At 49.0% G+C, this 18,126-nt stretch overlaps 1 protein-coding gene and 1 long non-coding RNA gene across 2 annotated transcripts; one reads left to right on the top strand and one right to left on the bottom strand.

Annotated features, from left to right (window-relative positions):
• On the bottom strand, positions 1-15,740 carry THBS1 (thrombospondin 1). The gene is made up of 22 exons (XM_025918932.2): positions 15,546-15,740; positions 14,857-14,952; positions 14,042-14,601; positions 13,038-13,113; positions 12,541-12,740; positions 12,306-12,428; positions 11,300-11,393; positions 9,708-9,881; positions 9,235-9,411; positions 8,764-8,937; positions 8,382-8,509; positions 8,118-8,270; positions 7,534-7,752; positions 6,967-7,074; positions 6,295-6,454; positions 6,063-6,181; positions 4,573-4,807; positions 4,164-4,391; positions 3,722-3,993; positions 3,191-3,288; positions 2,947-3,086; positions 1-2,118 (listed from the first exon to the last, which is right to left on the bottom strand). Exons 2-22 carry the CDS (start codon positions 14,921-14,923, stop codon positions 2,111-2,113), a joined length of 3,513 nt encoding a protein of 1,170 aa, XP_025774717.1. The 5' UTR covers positions 14,924-14,952; positions 15,546-15,740; the 3' UTR covers positions 1-2,110.
• A 176-nt stretch (positions 15,741-15,916) lies between these two features.
• Positions 15,917-17,360, top strand: LOC147580169 (uncharacterized). The gene is made up of 2 exons (XR_015252576.1): positions 15,917-16,196; positions 16,780-17,360. It is a non-coding gene; the product is annotated as an uncharacterized LOC147580169 (long non-coding RNA).
• The last annotated feature ends 766 nt before the right edge of the window (positions 17,361-18,126 follow it).

The raw sequence follows: 18,126 nt of genomic DNA, 5'->3' as shown, positions 1-18,126 counted from the left end.
TATAAATATAAATTTCCATATGATTTATTGTCGTTCCTTGTACGTAACAGTAATATACAAACTTACACTGCTTTTAGAATGTAAAATGGATAAAAATGTGTACAAAAAAAGCACATTCCTAGAAAAAGGTATTGGTAAATAGTAAAAACTGGGGGGTAACAAGCGAAAAACAAATCAAAAACAAAACAAGAACCCCAACAATTCTTCAATTCAGTGTGCAAACATTTTATAAAAATAGAAATACTAACTCTACAGGCAGTATTTCCTGATAAATTATTTAAATAGCGTATCTACACAATCTGAGATCTATTCCAAAGGCAATGAGAAAATAATTTATAAAAATAAAGCAATGGTATATAAGATAGAAAAAAACATAACTTTCAGAAAATGTATTTAACATTTCAATGCTATTTCCTTATTGGGAATACTTTTCTGCAAAGAGTTTTTATACTATGTACAACATTGACTTTTTTTTTTTTAAGGTACTACAGTAGCTTTAAGTTTGTAAGACACTTAAACTCTTTCTGCTTGATCCAAAAATTCTTTACTCAGTCACACAACAAATGAGGTAATATTTGTATATAAGTTTCACCTTTTTTTTTTTTTTCTTTCCTCTTTTGGAAAAATGACAAAGTGTAGATGCTTTTCTTCTCCCTGGAAATAGGCACAAGGGATAGGGTACAACAGTATTAAAGGACTCTTGGCTTTCTTTTTCAAAGTTACAAACACTAGCAAATGGGCAACCGATTCCACTTGAAAAGACAAAAAAATCCCAAATCATTCACTCTGAGCACAAAGCAAAGAGCAGCCTGCTCTGCTGATTTTCCTTGTGCCGTTCTTGTGAGAGATTTGCTGATAAATCTCCACTACCTGCTGTCAAACACTTTCCACGTGAAACCTAGATTCCAGGTAGAACAGAGTTAATAAATAATCTGTATTTACAATCTTACAGTCATGAAGACTCCTAACGAAGATGATCCAGATAGTCCTTACGCTTCTTCCTGTTCCATGAATAGTCTTTCAGACAGATCCTCCAAAGTAAAAAATAAATATTTTATATTGTAAAGTGTTTGTAAAACAAAAAAAACCCAAAAAAACAAAAAACAAAAAACAAAAAAACCAAAAAAAAAAAAAACCCAAAAAACCAAAAACTACAGTCTAAGATAGCTGGAAAACTCCATGACACTCAAGAAAAAAAGAGAAAAGGAATGTTTTAGTTGAGAATTTTGTGCCTTTCTAACCATAAAAATACAAGCCCGGCTGCCCGTCTCTTTGGAGGCAGCCCGGTGCTGAGATGGTAGGTTTTGTTATTTTCCTGCTACATCTGCACAAGCTACATCTGGAATAAAACCGACAATTTCATGGTAACCAGGCAGTGGCAGCCAGCACAGCCTTACAATGGTTTAGTTCTCATTCCCTAGTTTGGTCACTGCAGGTGATGTCTAAGGGATGGGGTTCTGGGAGGGAGTCCCAAAGCCAGTCTTTCCCTCCCCTCCCTGCTTCTATTTAAGTGCCTATGTACGCGGTTAATCAGCTAACACTGGTCAGCATCATGAAATCCAGCAAGTCTTTCAATCCCCTGAAAATGATTTAGTACCGAACATGTAACAGCTCCACCTTTTCTTCATACAATCATCTCTTGGGGCCCCGCCCTCCCCGTCGGGCTTTGGCCCCTGCTCCTCCTCTTTCTAAGGGTCAAGCATGGTGGTTTGCCAATTCTAGTGAGCCCTCCCTTCTCCCACACGCCTGAAAACGCTTTGGAGTCCACTGCTCAGAGATGGCCTCATGCTAGCACCCTACCCTGACAAAAACAGAGTGGGGCAGCCACCTGCCCACTGACGCGGGGGATGCTTTTGCTTTTTGGAAAGCAAACCAACGTAATTATTTCTGTTCTTGGAAGATTGTCTTTGCATTCAGAGGCTGTATGCTGAGTCTGATTTGGAAAACGGCATTTTCTTGAGGCAAGTCCCATATCCTAGGAGTCCACAATGATACGCAAGCAGAGAAAAGGCAGGGAGGAGTGATCCTAGGGGTTTTCTTAAGCCCGTGGTTCCAGAAGGTGCAACACCAGCATTGGTTAGGATCAGTCTTTTGATCAACAGTTGGATGATTAGGAATCTGTTCAATAAACAAACACATAAATAGATAAGCCAATTCATTCATGAAGGCACTAGCGTTAACAGTTAACAAATGAACCTTAGCATAGCTCTACTTTAATACTGACAAAAGCTTAAGACTGTCAACTTATTAAATGTTAATGAGCTTGACGGAGCAGGACCTTCCAGGGTGTATGTACACTATGCTTTCTAAAGCCTTCAGTGTTTAGGGAGTGTTCCACGTTCAGACTCAAAGATTATGTCATAATTTAAATCTGGAGTAAAATCCATCTTTTTACTGACCGATGCTGGTAGGCATCAGGTCTTGGCCCAGTAAACATTAGATATTGTGTGGTAGGCCCAGCGCTGGACTTGAGGCTCAAGTAAGCACAGAGAGAAAAAGACTAAAAATAAACTGAGGTTCTAGTGAGAATTAATTGAGCCCATCAGTCTGACGGTAGTATACCCTTTCTACCCTTAGACACAAGGAAAGGCTGGGCAGGCCCTCTTATGCTCAAATGTTGGGAATAAGACTAAGTAGTGTGTAAGGCACAGAAACAGGTCAAACTTGAAAGTAGTATTCATGGGGTCCAAACTGTACACCAGTTTGTCCACAGTTTATATTTCTACTGGGAATGAGAGCACAGAGACTGCTACGCAAACTGAGGTTCTTAACAAGGAGTCCAGATTTCATAAGCCACAGCCTATAGGCCTTGTTTTTATTGTGGTCTTCAACAGCAAAATAGAAATAACCCGGTCCCTAAAACCGTCTTTTAAACAGATGCTCCCATAATGGGCACTCTCAATACTAGAGATGTCAAACGTGGGTTCACTGTATCATTGCTCCTACCTCTGCATTCGTATTTCAGGTCGGAGAAGAACACCATTTCTTGAGAGAAGACAAACAACCCCAGTCTACCTCCAGCATAGGTTTTGTCGTAGATGGGTCCTGAGTCAGCCATGATTTTCTTCCCTTCGTACATCACCACTCTGCAGGGAAGAGAAAATCTCGTTAGTGACACTCCTAATTTTTGGCCGCCTCCTCCTTCCCCATCAGTGTGTGACTAAGTGAAATGTAATCAACATCATCTTACCTAATGAAACCCGTCTTTGGTCGGTGGCTGAGACGCCATCTGTAGGCAGTGAAATCTTTCCAGCCTATGTGACGAGGGTCATGCCACAGAGTGCGCACCTGAAGGAAAAGGAAAAGGTTGAAACATGGCTGAATCAAGATTTCTATTTCATTCTATAGGAAGGAGTACTTGAAGGGTACCAAATGGGCCTAAATTAGAGGGCTGCAATGTTGGATTTTTTCTAAGACCTTTCATTTGATGTGTGGCCTTGAATCAAGGAATCATGATGTGTTTCTTTGAAACACAGGAAGCAGAAAGAGGAAGGAAAGTTTTGTTTGAAGAGGCTGAAACGGTCTTTGGATTTGAAGGGAACTCTTGGTTACAGGGAGCTCCCCTCCCAGAGGCCGCCATTTGGTTTTTACAAAGCAAAACTTAATGCTGGGGTTGCTGGGGCCGGGAACTTGTTATCTAAGACTGCCTGGGGCTAGTCTTGGCCAAAGCACAGGGTCCCTAGTGCTTGTCCAGCACCTTCCTCGGGGGCCCTGTTCTCACCTGGCCGGGGGTGTTTCCCGTGTGCCACAGGGCATTCCGTAGGTGCTCGCCTGGCCCTGTTGTGGAGTTCACCACTTTCACAGAAAGGCCAGAGTATCCCTGAGCCCTAGTGGGGTTGGTGTCCCAGTAGGACTGGGTGACTTGCTTCCACATCACCACATAAAAGCGGCTGCTAGACTGGTAGCCAAACACAAATCCAGCATAGTCATCATCCCTCTCAGTGTTGATGAAGAAGGTGCCACTGAAGTCCACTGCATTAAACTCATCGTAACCTAGAAAATGAAAATGAGGCCAGATGTGGGTTAACAGCTGCAGCCCTTCAGAAGCTCCTGGGTTACATTCCCAGACATCCATAATACTTCAGGGAGACACCTAAGTGCCAGGTTTTACATTTGCTTCTTTCCCGTGTATGCACTTGTCTTTTGTTTGGAGAACTCCTTACCTACAGCAAGTCCTGGATCGCAGTTGACAGTCTGGACGAGTTCTTTACCCTGATGGCGCACCACCCAGTTAGGGTCATTTTGGGACGTCCCTTTGGGATCTAGAGGAATCATCTGGAATCGGCGGAAATCGGTCTCACTGATATCAATGTTTTCGGGACAGATGTCATCGATGTCTGGCACATTGTCATGGTCAAAATCATCTTTGCAAGCATCACCTCGACCGTCACCTAAGGTCAAAAAAGGCAAGAGTTCAGTGGAATTTTGAAATCTTGCTGGTGTCAGAAATTCACTCTCTTGTCTAAGTTGGCATATAGTGTTTTCATCCTCGCAGTTATCCATTTGGTTTTGCTTCTATGGTCTCTGAGAGAGCCATGGTGTCAGTCTCTTAAAGTGGCTCCCCTAACTCACCGTCAGAATCCTTCTGGTCAGGATTGGGCACGAGTCTGCAGTTGTCCCTATCATCAGGAATGCCATCGTTGTCATCATCATGGTCACAGGCGTCTCCCTTGCCGTCCTTGTCATGGTCAGCCTGGTTAGCATTGGGCACATAGGGACAATTGTCCAGGTTGTTCTGGTGGCCATCTTCATCAATATCCTGATTGTTGTCACAGGTGTCTCCGATGCGGTCTGAGTCAGAGTCAAGCTGAAAGAGACAGAAGCCAATGGTAAACTGAGGTATAAGTCATGACTGTTAAAGATGACTTACAGAAGATTCTCCCATGTTTAATATGGCCAGTGGGGTTTCAGGTCTGTAAGTTTCTGCCAGAAGAGAGCCAACCCTTCCAAGAGATTAAATGCTATTAAAGAAATAAAATTTATGGTAAGACCCAAACTCCACAAACAGTGGACCCTCCGTGCCATTTGCTCTGCAACGTTATCCCAAAGATCCAGAACTTTATTGTTCTGGCCCCAAAGCTATTTATCCTATTGCTTTTTGTTTTCCAGGACCTCATAAGAATAAGCGCTATGAAGAAAAAGCTCAATCTATCATTTCTATAATCTTATATAATTTTCATTTTTAAAAAGCTGGATTCTGTGGTGCATGGGTGGCTCAGTTCACTGAGTGCCTGGCTCTTCATTTTGGCTCAGGTCATGATCTCATGGTTCGTTGGGACAGGGCCCCACGTTGGACTCTACACTGACAGCACAAAGCCTGCTTGGGATTCTCTCCCACACTCTGTCCCTCCCCTGCTCGTGCTCTCTCTCTCTCTCTCTCTGTCTCTCTCTCAAAATAAACTTAAAAAAAAAATCTGGTTTCTAAGTTTCTACAACAAAGCATTTGAGAAAAGAAATGCCTTAACTTACATTGCTAGAAAATTATGGCCAATTACACATGAAAAGAAATATTTTCAGACATGGAATCTGTTCTGGCTCATGTATATTTGTAGCACTCTCTCACAGAGGTAGAGAACAGAACGATCTGTTTGTCAGTCTTCAAAATTATCTGGCATTGCAAACAGGAATTTGAGCTTTTGCAAGTATTTTTAGTTGGAGGTTTTTTAACAGCCAGATTCTATCCTTAGCCATGAAAATGGTCATTAATTTTTTAAGAATCTTGTCTTCCATCTCAGTCTTAGAAACGATTAACATTACCAGAGTAGTCAGGTTTCTGCTTTGTGTAATTTATGTTGACCCTGGTAGATCACACAAAGTAAGTCACGTGAACCTTACAGAAGACCAGAGTGAAGTTACAAGATGGTCACAGGGAAGACCTCTGGGACTCTGCAAGGAGCTCTCATCAGGCAAACTGTGTATATGAAAATACCATAACTGGGCTAGGAGACCTCAAAGAGCCATGGGCACAAAACAGTTTGAACTCTTTAAGTGCTGTTTTCTTAGAAGCCTAACAGGAGCTATTCCAGTACTCTCCTGGGAGGCTGTGCCAGGGGTCCACCTACCTGATCTGGATTGTGTTCCAGGGGGCAGTTGTCACACTGATCGCCGACCCCATCCATATCCGTGTCCCTCTGGTCCACGTTGTAGACGTACTGGCAGTTGTCTCGTTCATTGAGGATACCTGCAGGGAACAGGTGACCAGTAAGGGCTGGAATCTCTAGCCTCTGACGTTTTGATAAGCCATGCCCCCATATCCGGGGCTGCAGAGAAGTAAGATGGCCCCTGGCGCCTTACCATCCCCATCGATGTCAGCGGCACAGGCATCTCCTTCCCCGTTGTTGTCTGTGTCAGCCTGATCTGGGTTGTGGTTGTAGGGGCAGTTGTCACAGCGGTCTCCCACGTCATCCCGGTCATAGTCATACTGAGCTGGGTTATAGTGGAATGGACAGTTGTCCTGAAAAAAAAAAGGGAGTATTTTACAACACTGTCCATGCAGCCAGCTCCAGCCTCAAACTGTATGTGTTATATACAACTGCAAAAATCTAACATTTTCTACTTCATGATCACTGTAGAAGTTAAAAACTGGAGCATAATGAATGAAAAACAGGTTCTCGTTTGTTGTGCGTCAGTGAAATGGAAATATAAGGACACCATCCCCGTTCTTTGTAGGCTGAAATAAATTGTCCTGCAACTCAGGTAAGAATGTGAAACATACCTGGGGAGCAGAGGGTCCTTGTTTATATATTGTCATTTCTTGTTCAAATTGGTGGGGGTGGGGATGGAAGGTCGAGATGAAAAACCAAACCCTCATGTAACTATTCTCTTGGCAATATCTAGGCATTACAACTACCAGCGAATGACTATTAGCTTCTATATACATGTTTGGTTGGTTTTTCCTAGTACATGTACTGAGTTCCATTGAATCCTACTAAGTAGAAGAGAAGGACGACTGGAAAGCATCCTTACCCTGTCATCTGGGATTTTATCATTGTCGTCGTCGTCATCACAGGCGTCGCCAATTCCATCCTTGTCATAGTCTTCCTGCCCGGAGTTGGGAAGGTTGGGGCAATTATCCTGGAAAGAGATGACCCACATGACAGCTGTAGACCATGTGCCCGGCTCTCGGCTCACGCGTGGGGCAGGGCCCCCAGACACAGCACACCGAGAGCGAGTAGACTGCTGTGCTCCCTGATGGTGTGTATTTTTTAACAGGAAGACAAGAAATTAAGACAAGAAATTTCCTGGGGGCATAGATCATTTGTAGAAATGCTGTGCGCTTTATGCGTGCTGGGAACGCAAGTCCCGCTCCACTGGCGTCTGGGAGAAACATGACCAACTCTGGAGCACACCAGCCAAAAGGGTCTGCCCTGTGCATGTACTTGGCACCAAGTGACTTCATGTTAAGGATTCGTGCCCTTCTGCCTTTGTGTAATTTCATCTGTTGGTTTCATTTGCAAACTTCAGACATTTAAAATTGTGTGGCCTCTTCTGTGGATCAGGGGAATGTGGATTCTTTCAGGAGGCAGGCTGTACCTTTTTGCAGTGGTAGGTGGCATTGGCCACGCACACCAGGTCCTCGTTGGGCCAGCCGTCCAGGTCCGTGTCCTCACCGCAGATGATGCCATTGCCTGCGTAGCCGGGCTTGCACTCACAGCGGTACATGGGGTCACTGTAATGGCCCAGGTAGCTGCACTTGGCGTTCTTGTTGCAGTCGTGTGTCCCATCTGTGCAGGGGTTGCGGGGCTTGCATACCTGGGGCGACAACATCCTGATGTGCATATGCAGAGCCTTCGAGAGTCCCCAGATCCCGCTCCTCAGTGAGGAGGAGTGTGGGGTACTCTGTCCCTCCCTCTTCCCTGGCCCCTGTGGGTGTCCTAGCCCATCAGCTCACAACTTGTTCCAGAGCAGCATTTTCAAACACGACGGACGATTTTTCCCCTGCTGGCTTTACAATGGGGTTGTCCTGTCTTGTTTCTAAAACCTCGACTGGACACTGAGCCTTTTCCCTATTTCTTTGTGGAGGCTGTGAAATGCCATGCCCGCCTTTCCTGGCGGTTTCAGTGAAGGACACCCCCCCCCCCCCCACACACACACACTGGTCGTGTGGTCTCGTCTACCTGTTTGTTGGCGGTGGCATATTCCACACCCCGGCCGAAGGGCTGTGGGCCAGTGAAGCGTGGGGGGCAGGGCAGACAGTTGTAGCCCGGGTCCGTGTTCTCACACCTGTGCTCCCCGTTGTGGTTGAAGCAGGCGTCAGGTACTTCTTTGCACTATGGGAGAAAATGACAGTTTGCCTACTGTTCAGGGAACGCCGCCCAAGGGGAAGACTGCGAATCCAGCCGCTTTTCTTAGATCTAGGCACTCGGCCATCGCTTCCTCACCTCATCGATGTCTTTGCACTGGATGCCATTTCCACTGTAGCCGGGGGGACAAGCACCACATTTCCAGCTGCCGTCAGGGTAACTGGTACACTTGACCCCAGCAAAGCAGGGATTGGACAGGCATCCGTCTGGGATGAGAGAGACAGGCAGATGGTGGGTATAAGTGGCTGTTACTGCCACGCTCCTCACAAAACAATACGGTGTGAAACACTGTGGGGAACATGTAACTGTTCACTTGTTGAGGGGACTCTGAAACGCCAGGTGGACAGTGTAGTCAAAACACTCAGGGCCATTCACAGCGGGAGCATCCCCTGAATGCTGACCATGGGTTTCAGTTACACAAAAAACCCAGGGTGGTTTTATCCGGGGCCGCATGACTCACCAATTGGACAGTCCTGCTTGTTGCAGATCTGGTTTTCTGTCGCATCACCAACGCAGTCCTTGCCTCCAAACTGGGGTGTGGGGTTGTTGCAGAGCCGGCTACGTGTCTGCACCCCTCCTCCGCAGGTGACAGAACAGATGTCCCACAGTGACCAGGGACCCCAGCCTCCATTGACTGCAAGAAAGTGAACCACATGCCAAAGTGAAGGTCCATTTTCTGACACCTCACCTCGCCTAGAAGACTCTCCTCACTTTGTCCGAGAAAACTCTCCTACTCGGACATAGGAGGACCACGTTTGTGAAGAGGGCCAGTTTGAAATGGTTTTCTGTTTTTTTCTTAAAAGAAGCTGCTGAGCATGCAGGACTTGGCTTCTACTTGTTCCCCAGGAAGTAACCTTTCCCCCCTTCATGGCCTGGCAAACAGGAGGCCATGGGTGCCCGGTCTGCAGGGGTGCGGCACGCTCTCACTCACTGGGGCACGCGTCTCTCCTGCAGGCCTTGGTCTCTCGAGCTTCGCCTTCACACGGCTTCCCATTCATCTGGGGGCTAGGGGAATTGCAGAGTCGGATCCTTGTGATCACACCATCACCGCATGTCACAGAACAAGACGACCACGGGGACCAGTGGCTCCAGCCGCCATCCTGTTTAACTAAAATGCAAAGCTGATGGTTACAGGGTGTTTACAAGGGGTCAAGCTCTATGCTAACCATTTGAAATGCATCACCTAGGTGAAATCCTTAAAATAACCCTATCGAGAGGTATTATCCCCAATGTGCAGTTGAGGAAAGAGCCGCAGGGAGGGGAAGCTGTGTTCAGGGGTGCACAGGTGGGCAGAGTTGGGGTTCAGATTCAGACCATCTAGAAACTGTCCCCTTAACCTCTATGCTCTGGAAGCGGACAAGGACAGGTCAGCTCTCCACACTCCTAAGGGGCCACGATGCTCACATCTCTTGTCACACTCCTGAATGTGGCAGGTCCGCGTCTGGACGGAGGAGCCCTCACAGCGGTTGTTGAGGCTGTCACAGGAGCGACCGCGCTGCTGGATTCCGTTGCCACAGGTCACAGAGCAGGAGGTCCACTCAGACCACGGGGACCAGCCATCATCCGCAGAGTCGCTGGCTGCAGAGGAAGCGGGGTCATTTAGTGTGCGATCACCAAGATATGCTGTTGTTTAGACTGTGCTCCTCAGGACCTCCTTCCTTTGCCAGAGGGTGAAAGGCAAGGGGTTTCTTAGGCCAATAGCCAAAAGGTTTACCCCCCGTCATTGCGTTACAGCATCGGGGTCAATGAAGGCTCAGCCTGGGTCAGCACCTCAAAGCCTTCTCCCAGTAGCATATGTTCACCTATTCATGGGGTCTCCTTTCTCAGCATTTCCAGTGGCTTTCCCTTTCCTGACTGAAGAGAGCTTGGTAGGCATTTCTAGTCCCAGGCTTCCAAGACCAGGAGATCTGCAGGCAGCTTATACGAGTCACTTTGGACATCGGGGGAGCCACAGACCATGTGTCTGGCAGGTGAGCTGGAAGCAGCGTAGCTGCTCTTGGCTCTGCCTCCAACTCGGTCATGAGGTTAATCAGTGCGCGGCTCCTCTTACCCTAGCATGTGGGGTCTGCTCTGCGCAGGTTTTCACAAGACAAGGGGTGTGTTTACCAGCCGCCCAGGCACCAGGACTAGGATCGCATGTAGCTGTATCAGACACAGGACCCAGAATTTGTTTCTCTTGCCATCAGCTGGAAGTCTTCCTAGCAATCCCGGACTGAAGTCCAGGACTCCACTAGTCTCCAGCTGGCTTTGTTCCCTTGAGCCCACACCTGAAGTGTATGCTGAGCAGAAGCAGTTACCCAAGCCATCATCCCAGTGGCAGTATCGTTAACACAGCCTCGATGAGACTGCTTGTCCTGAGCTGTGGCCAGTGTGGAGTGTATACGTATAGGGGTGTGTGTGTGTGTACGGTGAGTGCTACTTTCCTGCTTTCTTAGTTGTGATGAGGTCATTTTTATGACCTGTACATACTACATTCAATATTGACTCAGCAAAGTGATTAACTTATACTGCCCACAAAAATCAGGGGATAGGGTATCTGCCGTGGAACAGTATGGTGTCTGGGAGAAGCTCCCAGGGCCCCGAACCTGCTGTCATTCGTAGGCCTCTCTCCTATTCCTGCAGGTAAGACAGATGCAACTTTCAGACCCAATTAAGTCCAAAGCTTGCACTACAGACCGTCTATTTCTCTGCTGAGATTTTTCTTAACTCTAGGCCATCGTGTTGAATTCTAAAAGGCAGCCAATTCAGAGCTAGTGCTGCTACAAATTCATCTCTCCTTGCTTCAGAGCATCAAGTCAAAATTAATAAGCTATACCAAGATCATTATCGCCTCTATGGCAGCCAAGCCATCAGTTAACCAGATGCTGCAGCAAGAAACTGAATTAAAACACACAATGGAAATGGGGGTGGGGCTCTAGTGTCCTGTTCAGCGGTCCAGGGTTTATGGAGAACTGAACTAGTCACTAAGGAATGGTTATGAGGTTTTAAGAACTTACGCCAACACCGTGGGCAGCATTCTCCATCGGGAACTGTGGCATTGGAGCAGGGCATGATGGGGCAGGACACTTTTTTGCAGATGGTAACAGAGTTCTGGAAGGCAAGAGGGAGAAATGGGTTACTAATTGTGTGGCAGGCAGAAGTTTATATACTGTAACATTTCAAGATGAAACACGGTCCTGGGTATAAATGCTCTACTGGAAGGACTTTAGTACATCTGTCTGTCCTATTTGTAGCCACCATATTGTGGAGACCATTCTAGTGCTAGCTACTTGTCACTCCATGCCCTAGAGAGGTCTTTCTTGATTGCTACATAGGGGTAGAAGTGATAGCACAAAGAATTCGTCCGAAGGGAACCACTGAACATCAGGAGTCAAGTCTTTCCATCTGTGTCTGAAAATGAACTCAAAACTCAGCCAGGGCTTTTAAATTTTAAAATGTTCTCTTTACAGAGAAGAGATCAGTGAGCATTTTTCCCGCTTCACATACAGATCTGGATTTGTATTTAAGCTTGGCTTTGCTTGGTGAGTCAGGCAAACCCTCCAAGCGGCTTCCGGTGGCACTCGGGACAGCTAGTGACAGACACCGCCAACAGTGCTATCTGAGGTAAGTAGACAGTTACGTCTTAACGGTGTCAGGCTAAGTGATTTGAACAACCAGTACTGTACTATGGGAATCTCGGGGTCATTGCTGAATACAGGTCAGGGGCTGGGAAAATAAAAGGAATGTTCCAACCAGGTCTTATCTACCTAACATTCAACACTTAGCCTTTGAACTAAACCAGGCAAATTAGATCAGATGTCTTAGCAGACTTGTCTTTCAGATACTTGGCCTGGGGTATAATTAAGACTTTGAAAAACATTCTGAGAGTTTCAAGATTTTACAGAGGTCACAACTGCGTCTGGAGAACAATCCACTTTGGTATCAGGCCATCTGGGTATTTCCCTAGAGACTGGCCCCAAACACATGCCATCAATCCGTATTTCAGTCTGTAACGATCCCCACCTGACAGCGACACTCCGTGCAGCTATCAACAGTCCATTCCTCGTTATTCCTGTACTGAACTCCGTTGTGGTAGCAGAGGGGAGGCCTCCTCAGCTCATTGGCCAACTCCTTGTTCTCTTCAGTCTAGAAGGGAGAGAAAGGCCATTAGTGCCCAACTTCATTTTCAGTCACTTGGGGTCACCTGCGATACACCTTCAGCTGCTCATGCTAAAGGGCTGAGGGGAGGGGCACTGACCACTTTGCGGATGCTGTCCTGGAGCGTGGTCACGATGGTGCGCAGGCCCCTCAACTCCAGGACCATGTTGGACAGCTCATCGCAGGAAATGCCACAGATGGCTTGCAGATCCTTTGTCTTGTGGCCAATGTAGTTAGTCCGGATGGCAGGGCTGGAGCCGTTTACCACGTTGTTGTCGAGGGTGAGAAGAACGTTGGTAGCTGCCAAGGAAGAAAGCAATACAATGAGGAAAGTAATGGAAGGTCTTCACACGGCTGCTCTCACCAGCCAGCCCCTGGAGTTCCTACTTGTAAAGACAGGACACCTGGGGTGAAGGACACAGGTGGAGGGGAGGCACATGTATAAAAGGGACCTCCAAGAGTGATCTACACGTAGCTTTTAACCAGGTCATCTGGGGTAATTTAAGCATGACCACCATTACTTAAGTTTCTCAGCTTGGTTTGGGTGGCGCCTCCCCAATTTCCTCATATGCCCCCCCAAAACAGAATGGTACTCACAGCTCGAACAGCCTTTGTTCCTGAGGATGGCTTCTGGTGTGGTTCCGAAGACGAACCTCACATTCTGCAGCACCCCCTGGGGGCAGAGGACACACATTACTTGTCGAGTAGTGTTGAGTGGGGGGCGGGGGAAATGGGCGGGAGAGAGGGTTTATGCCAGGAAAAGCACACAAAGGAGGTTCTAACAGTTTGAACGAGCGCGCTTTAAAGATCACCATGTCAAAATAACACGCCAACATAAACTGCCAAACAACTTCGCCATCTTAATTGGGCCTTCTGCCAAGTCTTCAGTACTTTACTACAAGGAAATCAGTTTTCAGCCCACTTGGATACACAGGAAATGGAATCGGACACCAGGGACAGAGGATATAACGACACTCTCCAGTGTCAAAGAGTGAGATGTGGGAGTTTCAAAGCCCGGGTTGCAAAGATCGAGACGTTTAAGCAAGGAAGAAGCCGTGGCAGCAAATAAGCACTATTTTAACCTTTTTGAGAGCGGCTCCTGGGACTGGCTACATTCCCATGAGGAATCAAATGGCAAAGTGGTAAATACCGTGCTCACACTACCCATTACGAGCTACATTACGGTTGGTGGAATGCACGTAAAGTAAGCCCTTTCCTTGCGAATAGCTTATGAAGGATCTAAGGCTTGAACGGGCAGTTCTAGGAAAACCATTGCTTGCTTCTGTCAGTGGTTTACGAAGTGTGGTCCCCAGAACACCAACATTAGCTTCACTTTGAACTTGTTAGAAATGCAAATGATCAGGCCCCATCGTGGACACACCGAATCTGAATCTCTGCGAGTAGAGTGCCGGGTGCCGCAGTATGTGTTTTAACAAGCGCTCCAGGTGTTTCTGATGCGCCCTGAAGTTTGGGAACCACTGCCTTGGTCCTCCAGTATATTTTCTATACTGGAAACCCTGCCTCTCCTGCTATAGCGCTCCTGACAAGTCAGCTGCCTAGCAGTCGAACCCAAGGACCAGGAACTGGAGAAGAGGCCTCACCTGGAAATTGTCATTGACACCTCCTTTTGCGATGCGGAGTCTGGCAACGTTGGCCAGGTCCCTGGTGAAGATGCTTTGGATGGGGACATCCAGCTCGGCGTTCTCCATCTTCTCACAGTCGATGTACAGCTGGGCCCTGTCCTCCTGCACAAACAGGGTGATGCTCTTCCATTGGCCGGTCGCCAGGAGCGCTTCTTCCACCGACACCACATGCTGCATCCCCTGCACGGTTAGGCTCAGGTCCAGGGTGCCCGCCTTGCCATTGGAGACCACACTGAAAACCTGGCCAGAGTGGTCTTTCCGTTCTATGGCCAGCAGTGTGCCTCGGGTCTTCTTCATCTGCCTCAGGGAGGCCAAGAGAAGGAAGCCTTTCTCTGCCCGCACGGCATCCACCAGGTCTTGGAACTTGTCATCAGGCACAGGGGGGATCAGGTTGGCATCCTCGATGCGGAAAGCTGGGCTGGAAGAGTCAGGACCCTTCACCAGCCGGCGCCCAGAGCCCTTCCGGGCAGCGCCCGTGAGTTCAAAGATGTCGAACACGCTGTTGTCTCCCCCGGATTCTGTTCAACAGAGGACATACAATGAGCCTTCTAGGCTGTGGCCAGGGATGGGGACAAAGGGACAGGGCGAACACTCTGGGCAACCACTGAAAGCACTAAATAAACGCCATGGTCAGAGGAAAACTGCGTTCTGATGTTCAATCAGGGCTCTGGGGAGAAACAGCTAGCAGTGGAGAGCATGACAGGGAGGCACACGTGGGGTAACCAGCACCTTCTCATCTTCCCCCCCTCTCAAAAGGTGTCATACAGACTCACCTGGAATACGGTTGGAGCCACATACATGCAACAGGAAGAGGACACTGAGTCCCCAGGCCAGCCCCATAGTGGAGCTGTTTGTGCCCAGCAGGGAGCCTGTAACAGGAAATACAGATCCTCAGAGGCAGCCAAGCAGGGAGGGTGGGCAAAAACTGGGGGCTGGGCTTGGGGCCAGGGCCCTGGGGGATCCCCCCTTGGCCCCACATTTGCTGGAATGAGGGACAACAGTATTTACTTTGGACAGGACATCAGAAAGAAAAAGAATCAAGGGGAGGAGACAACGGTTTTAAAGTTTGGGGATGGCACTGGGGCAAAGACCAACAACTTGGGGACTTTCCCTTGGCAAGTCGAGGGTAAACAGTAGGACAAGGAGCCGCAGTTTCGGGGGTGCAGGGAGGCACAGAGAACTAGAGGTCTAGACGAGTGACAAAAAAGGTGTAGGGAGCAATGGAAGAATCAAAGAAAATCTTGTGGAAGGGGCGTCCTGACGAGTTGGTTTGTGAACCCCAAGCGGGAAAGAATAGCTCTGGAGCCCTTCCACAAGAAAAGTCTCCCATCAGCTGGGAGAGACAGCGGGGAAAGGCGAAGAGGTATGAGATCCGGGGTCCGCGAGGGGCTGAAGTCTCGGAGCTCGAGGTGTCTGGCCAGGGCAGCACCCGGTCCTCGGCGGCCACCTGGGGACTCCTTACCTGTGTGCACACGGGTGCAGCGACCCGGAGCGGCGGCTAGGGAGCAACGACAGGCGGCGAGTCCCGGAGAGGCGCGGGGCGAGCGGGGCGAGCGGGGCGAGCGAGGCGCCCGAGGAGGAGGCGGCCGCCGGAGTCGGAGGCAGCGCCGGAAGGGCTCGCGGGAGCCGGGACCCTGCAGCCGGCTCGAAGGCAGTGGCTGGCGAGGCGGCGGAGCGGCGTGCTTTTAAAGGCGCGCTCACATTCCTGGGGATTCCTCTGGCCAATGGGAGGCGGCGGGGCAGGAAGCGGGAGGGGGGCCAGTCTGGGTTCCTCTCTCCGCCCCCCGCTGCCTGGCGCATAACTTTCCAGCTAGAGAGTGAAGGGAGGGGGGAGGCGGGGGTCGGGACCGAGGAGCGGTGGAACTTCTCAGAAAAATAGGTGCCCGCCCACGCAGCCTTGGCGCACTCGCGCTCGGTACTTGGATTCTGGAGTCCGGTGTGAGCGCCCCGAGCGGCGACCGGGCTTTGGCCGCCCCCGGGCCCATAGTGGTGGTGGGGGCGGGGGGGGGGGTCGTCGGGCGGGATTTCAGGCAAACGCGTCTCCTTGAATACCTGGGCGACGTTTGACACTTGTGCACCGAGACCCTTTGCAAAGCCAGATGAGTCCGACGGGGTAAATGCGGCCAAGAGACAACCAGTCGTTAAAGAAGTTCCCTCTGGGGGTATCTGGGGGCCCTCTTCCATCCACCGGGGGGGCGGGGTGTGCGACCACGCGCTCGGCCTCGCCCGCCCTTCGACCGCCCCCCTACCGGCGCTGGGTGCGGGGCGCGTCGGCCAGCAGGGCGGTGAGCGGAGCTCGCGTTCCCGCTGCCCGTCGGGGCACATTTTCTGCAGCTGCCTGGCGCGCAGAAGGTCGCTTCTCGCCCCGGCTACGGCGTTCCCACGGCTGGCCGCTTGGGGGCGGCATGCGTATTCTGATGAAGGGCACCCGGGAGGACGGCTTCTTTCTAGTCAGGAATGTTAAGGAAACTTACTCCTGTCCTCTTCCCCCAAGCCAAAACTGAAATTGTGTCTTGAAAAACAGTTTTTATGCCCACTCGTGCTTCTTAACGTGACTCCCGGTTGGAGGATTTGCGGAACCATCTGGCTCTGGGGTCTTAAACTATTTACAGAACAGACCCAGAAAGTAATACGTTACCCTCTGCCTATCATTTTATTTCCCCTTTTCCTCCCTCAACGTTCTTTTCATTTTTCAGCTCCCGAAACCGAGGTGTGGGTTACATTTCTGCGGGTGCACCAATTGCCATGAGCGCGGCTGCTTAATGCTTCTGTCATTGGAAGTCTGGTCTCCAAACCACCGTCTCAAGCCAGCATGACTCCAGCTGCCTGGAATTCCATTCATCTCTAAGGGCCGGGATGTCAGCAGCCACACTTCCCCTGCTGTGGCCCTGCACTGTCAGGCTGGCCCTGAGACACAGGACGCAGGTAGTAGCCTCACCAAATAAGGAGCTGTGCCACAGGCTGGGGAAAGCCCTTTGGTTCACCTTCCTTCTCAGTCCTCACACCTGGCAGGACTCCTAACTGCTGGAAACGCCCACGACTTTGCCTTCATCACAAGGGCCCTGTCGCTTTTCTTGTGTGGGAGTGTTGTGTGACAACGTGCACGTGTGTGCGGATTGCGGCATCCGTGTTTTCTAGTTACTCAGTATACATCAAGTGCTTCTGGAAGATGACAAGTATGTTCCTAAGACACATGTTTGTTGGTTGCTCAAATAATAACTAAACCTGACAGATAGATTTCACATGTTGAGAGACAGAAATAAAAGTTTCTATCGGATGATTCGTCAAATCAGATTCCTATTGTGGAAGTCCTAGGTAATGACTCATGCAAATAGATTTGAAGATTCCAGAGGCAGCAGCCATATATGTCCCTTTCCTTCCCTAGCTAGCTAGCATCCTGTTTGCTCCTGGAGAGGCATTTTTTTTTTCTTTACAATTGCCAATAATTCTTCATAATATCAGCTACTTAGGAACAGTGTTTGGAGGGATGGCATGCTGATGCCCCCCGGCCCCCCCATTCCTTTCACCCACTTGCTATTTTTATACAGATCAGCTGGGGGCTTCAGGTCTACAAGAAACCCAGAGAAGCAGGATACATCTTTTCTTTTATAAAACAATCATCTCCCCTGGGCTTAGCCACAAGGATAGAGTAAAAGCTCCCTGGAATGCCCCTTCAGGGCTAGCTGCTTCCGTGACTAAGGGACCTTAGGAATCCCTCTGGATTTTTCTTGGAACTTGGCTTCTTTCAACAAAACAAGGAGAAGAATTTCATCCTCCAACATGCTTTACAGCTAGGAAGGTGACCTGTATGGTGGCAGGGAAGAGCTGTCTTGTCAAAGAAAGCCGACAGAGGTGTAGGGGTTATTTATCTCAAACACAAAGGCCTTCCTCAGGTCACAAAGGTCCTTCTGTTGGAAGGGACCCATCACGGTGGAAGGGGTGTTTGGGCAGCTGTTAGAAACTCACACACACTCCGGCTGTTCCGTGTGTGCTGCACATATTCCCTAGAAACCTAAATAACCTCTAGGAAGCTTTGAGAGAAG

This window comes from Puma concolor, chromosome B3, assembly GCF_028749965.1.
Source record: "Puma concolor isolate L17-30 chromosome B3, mPumCon1.1.hap2, whole genome shotgun sequence".
NCBI lineage: Eukaryota > Metazoa > Chordata > Mammalia > Carnivora > Felidae > Puma > Puma concolor.
This window is presented reverse-complemented; position numbering and strand designations above follow the sequence as displayed.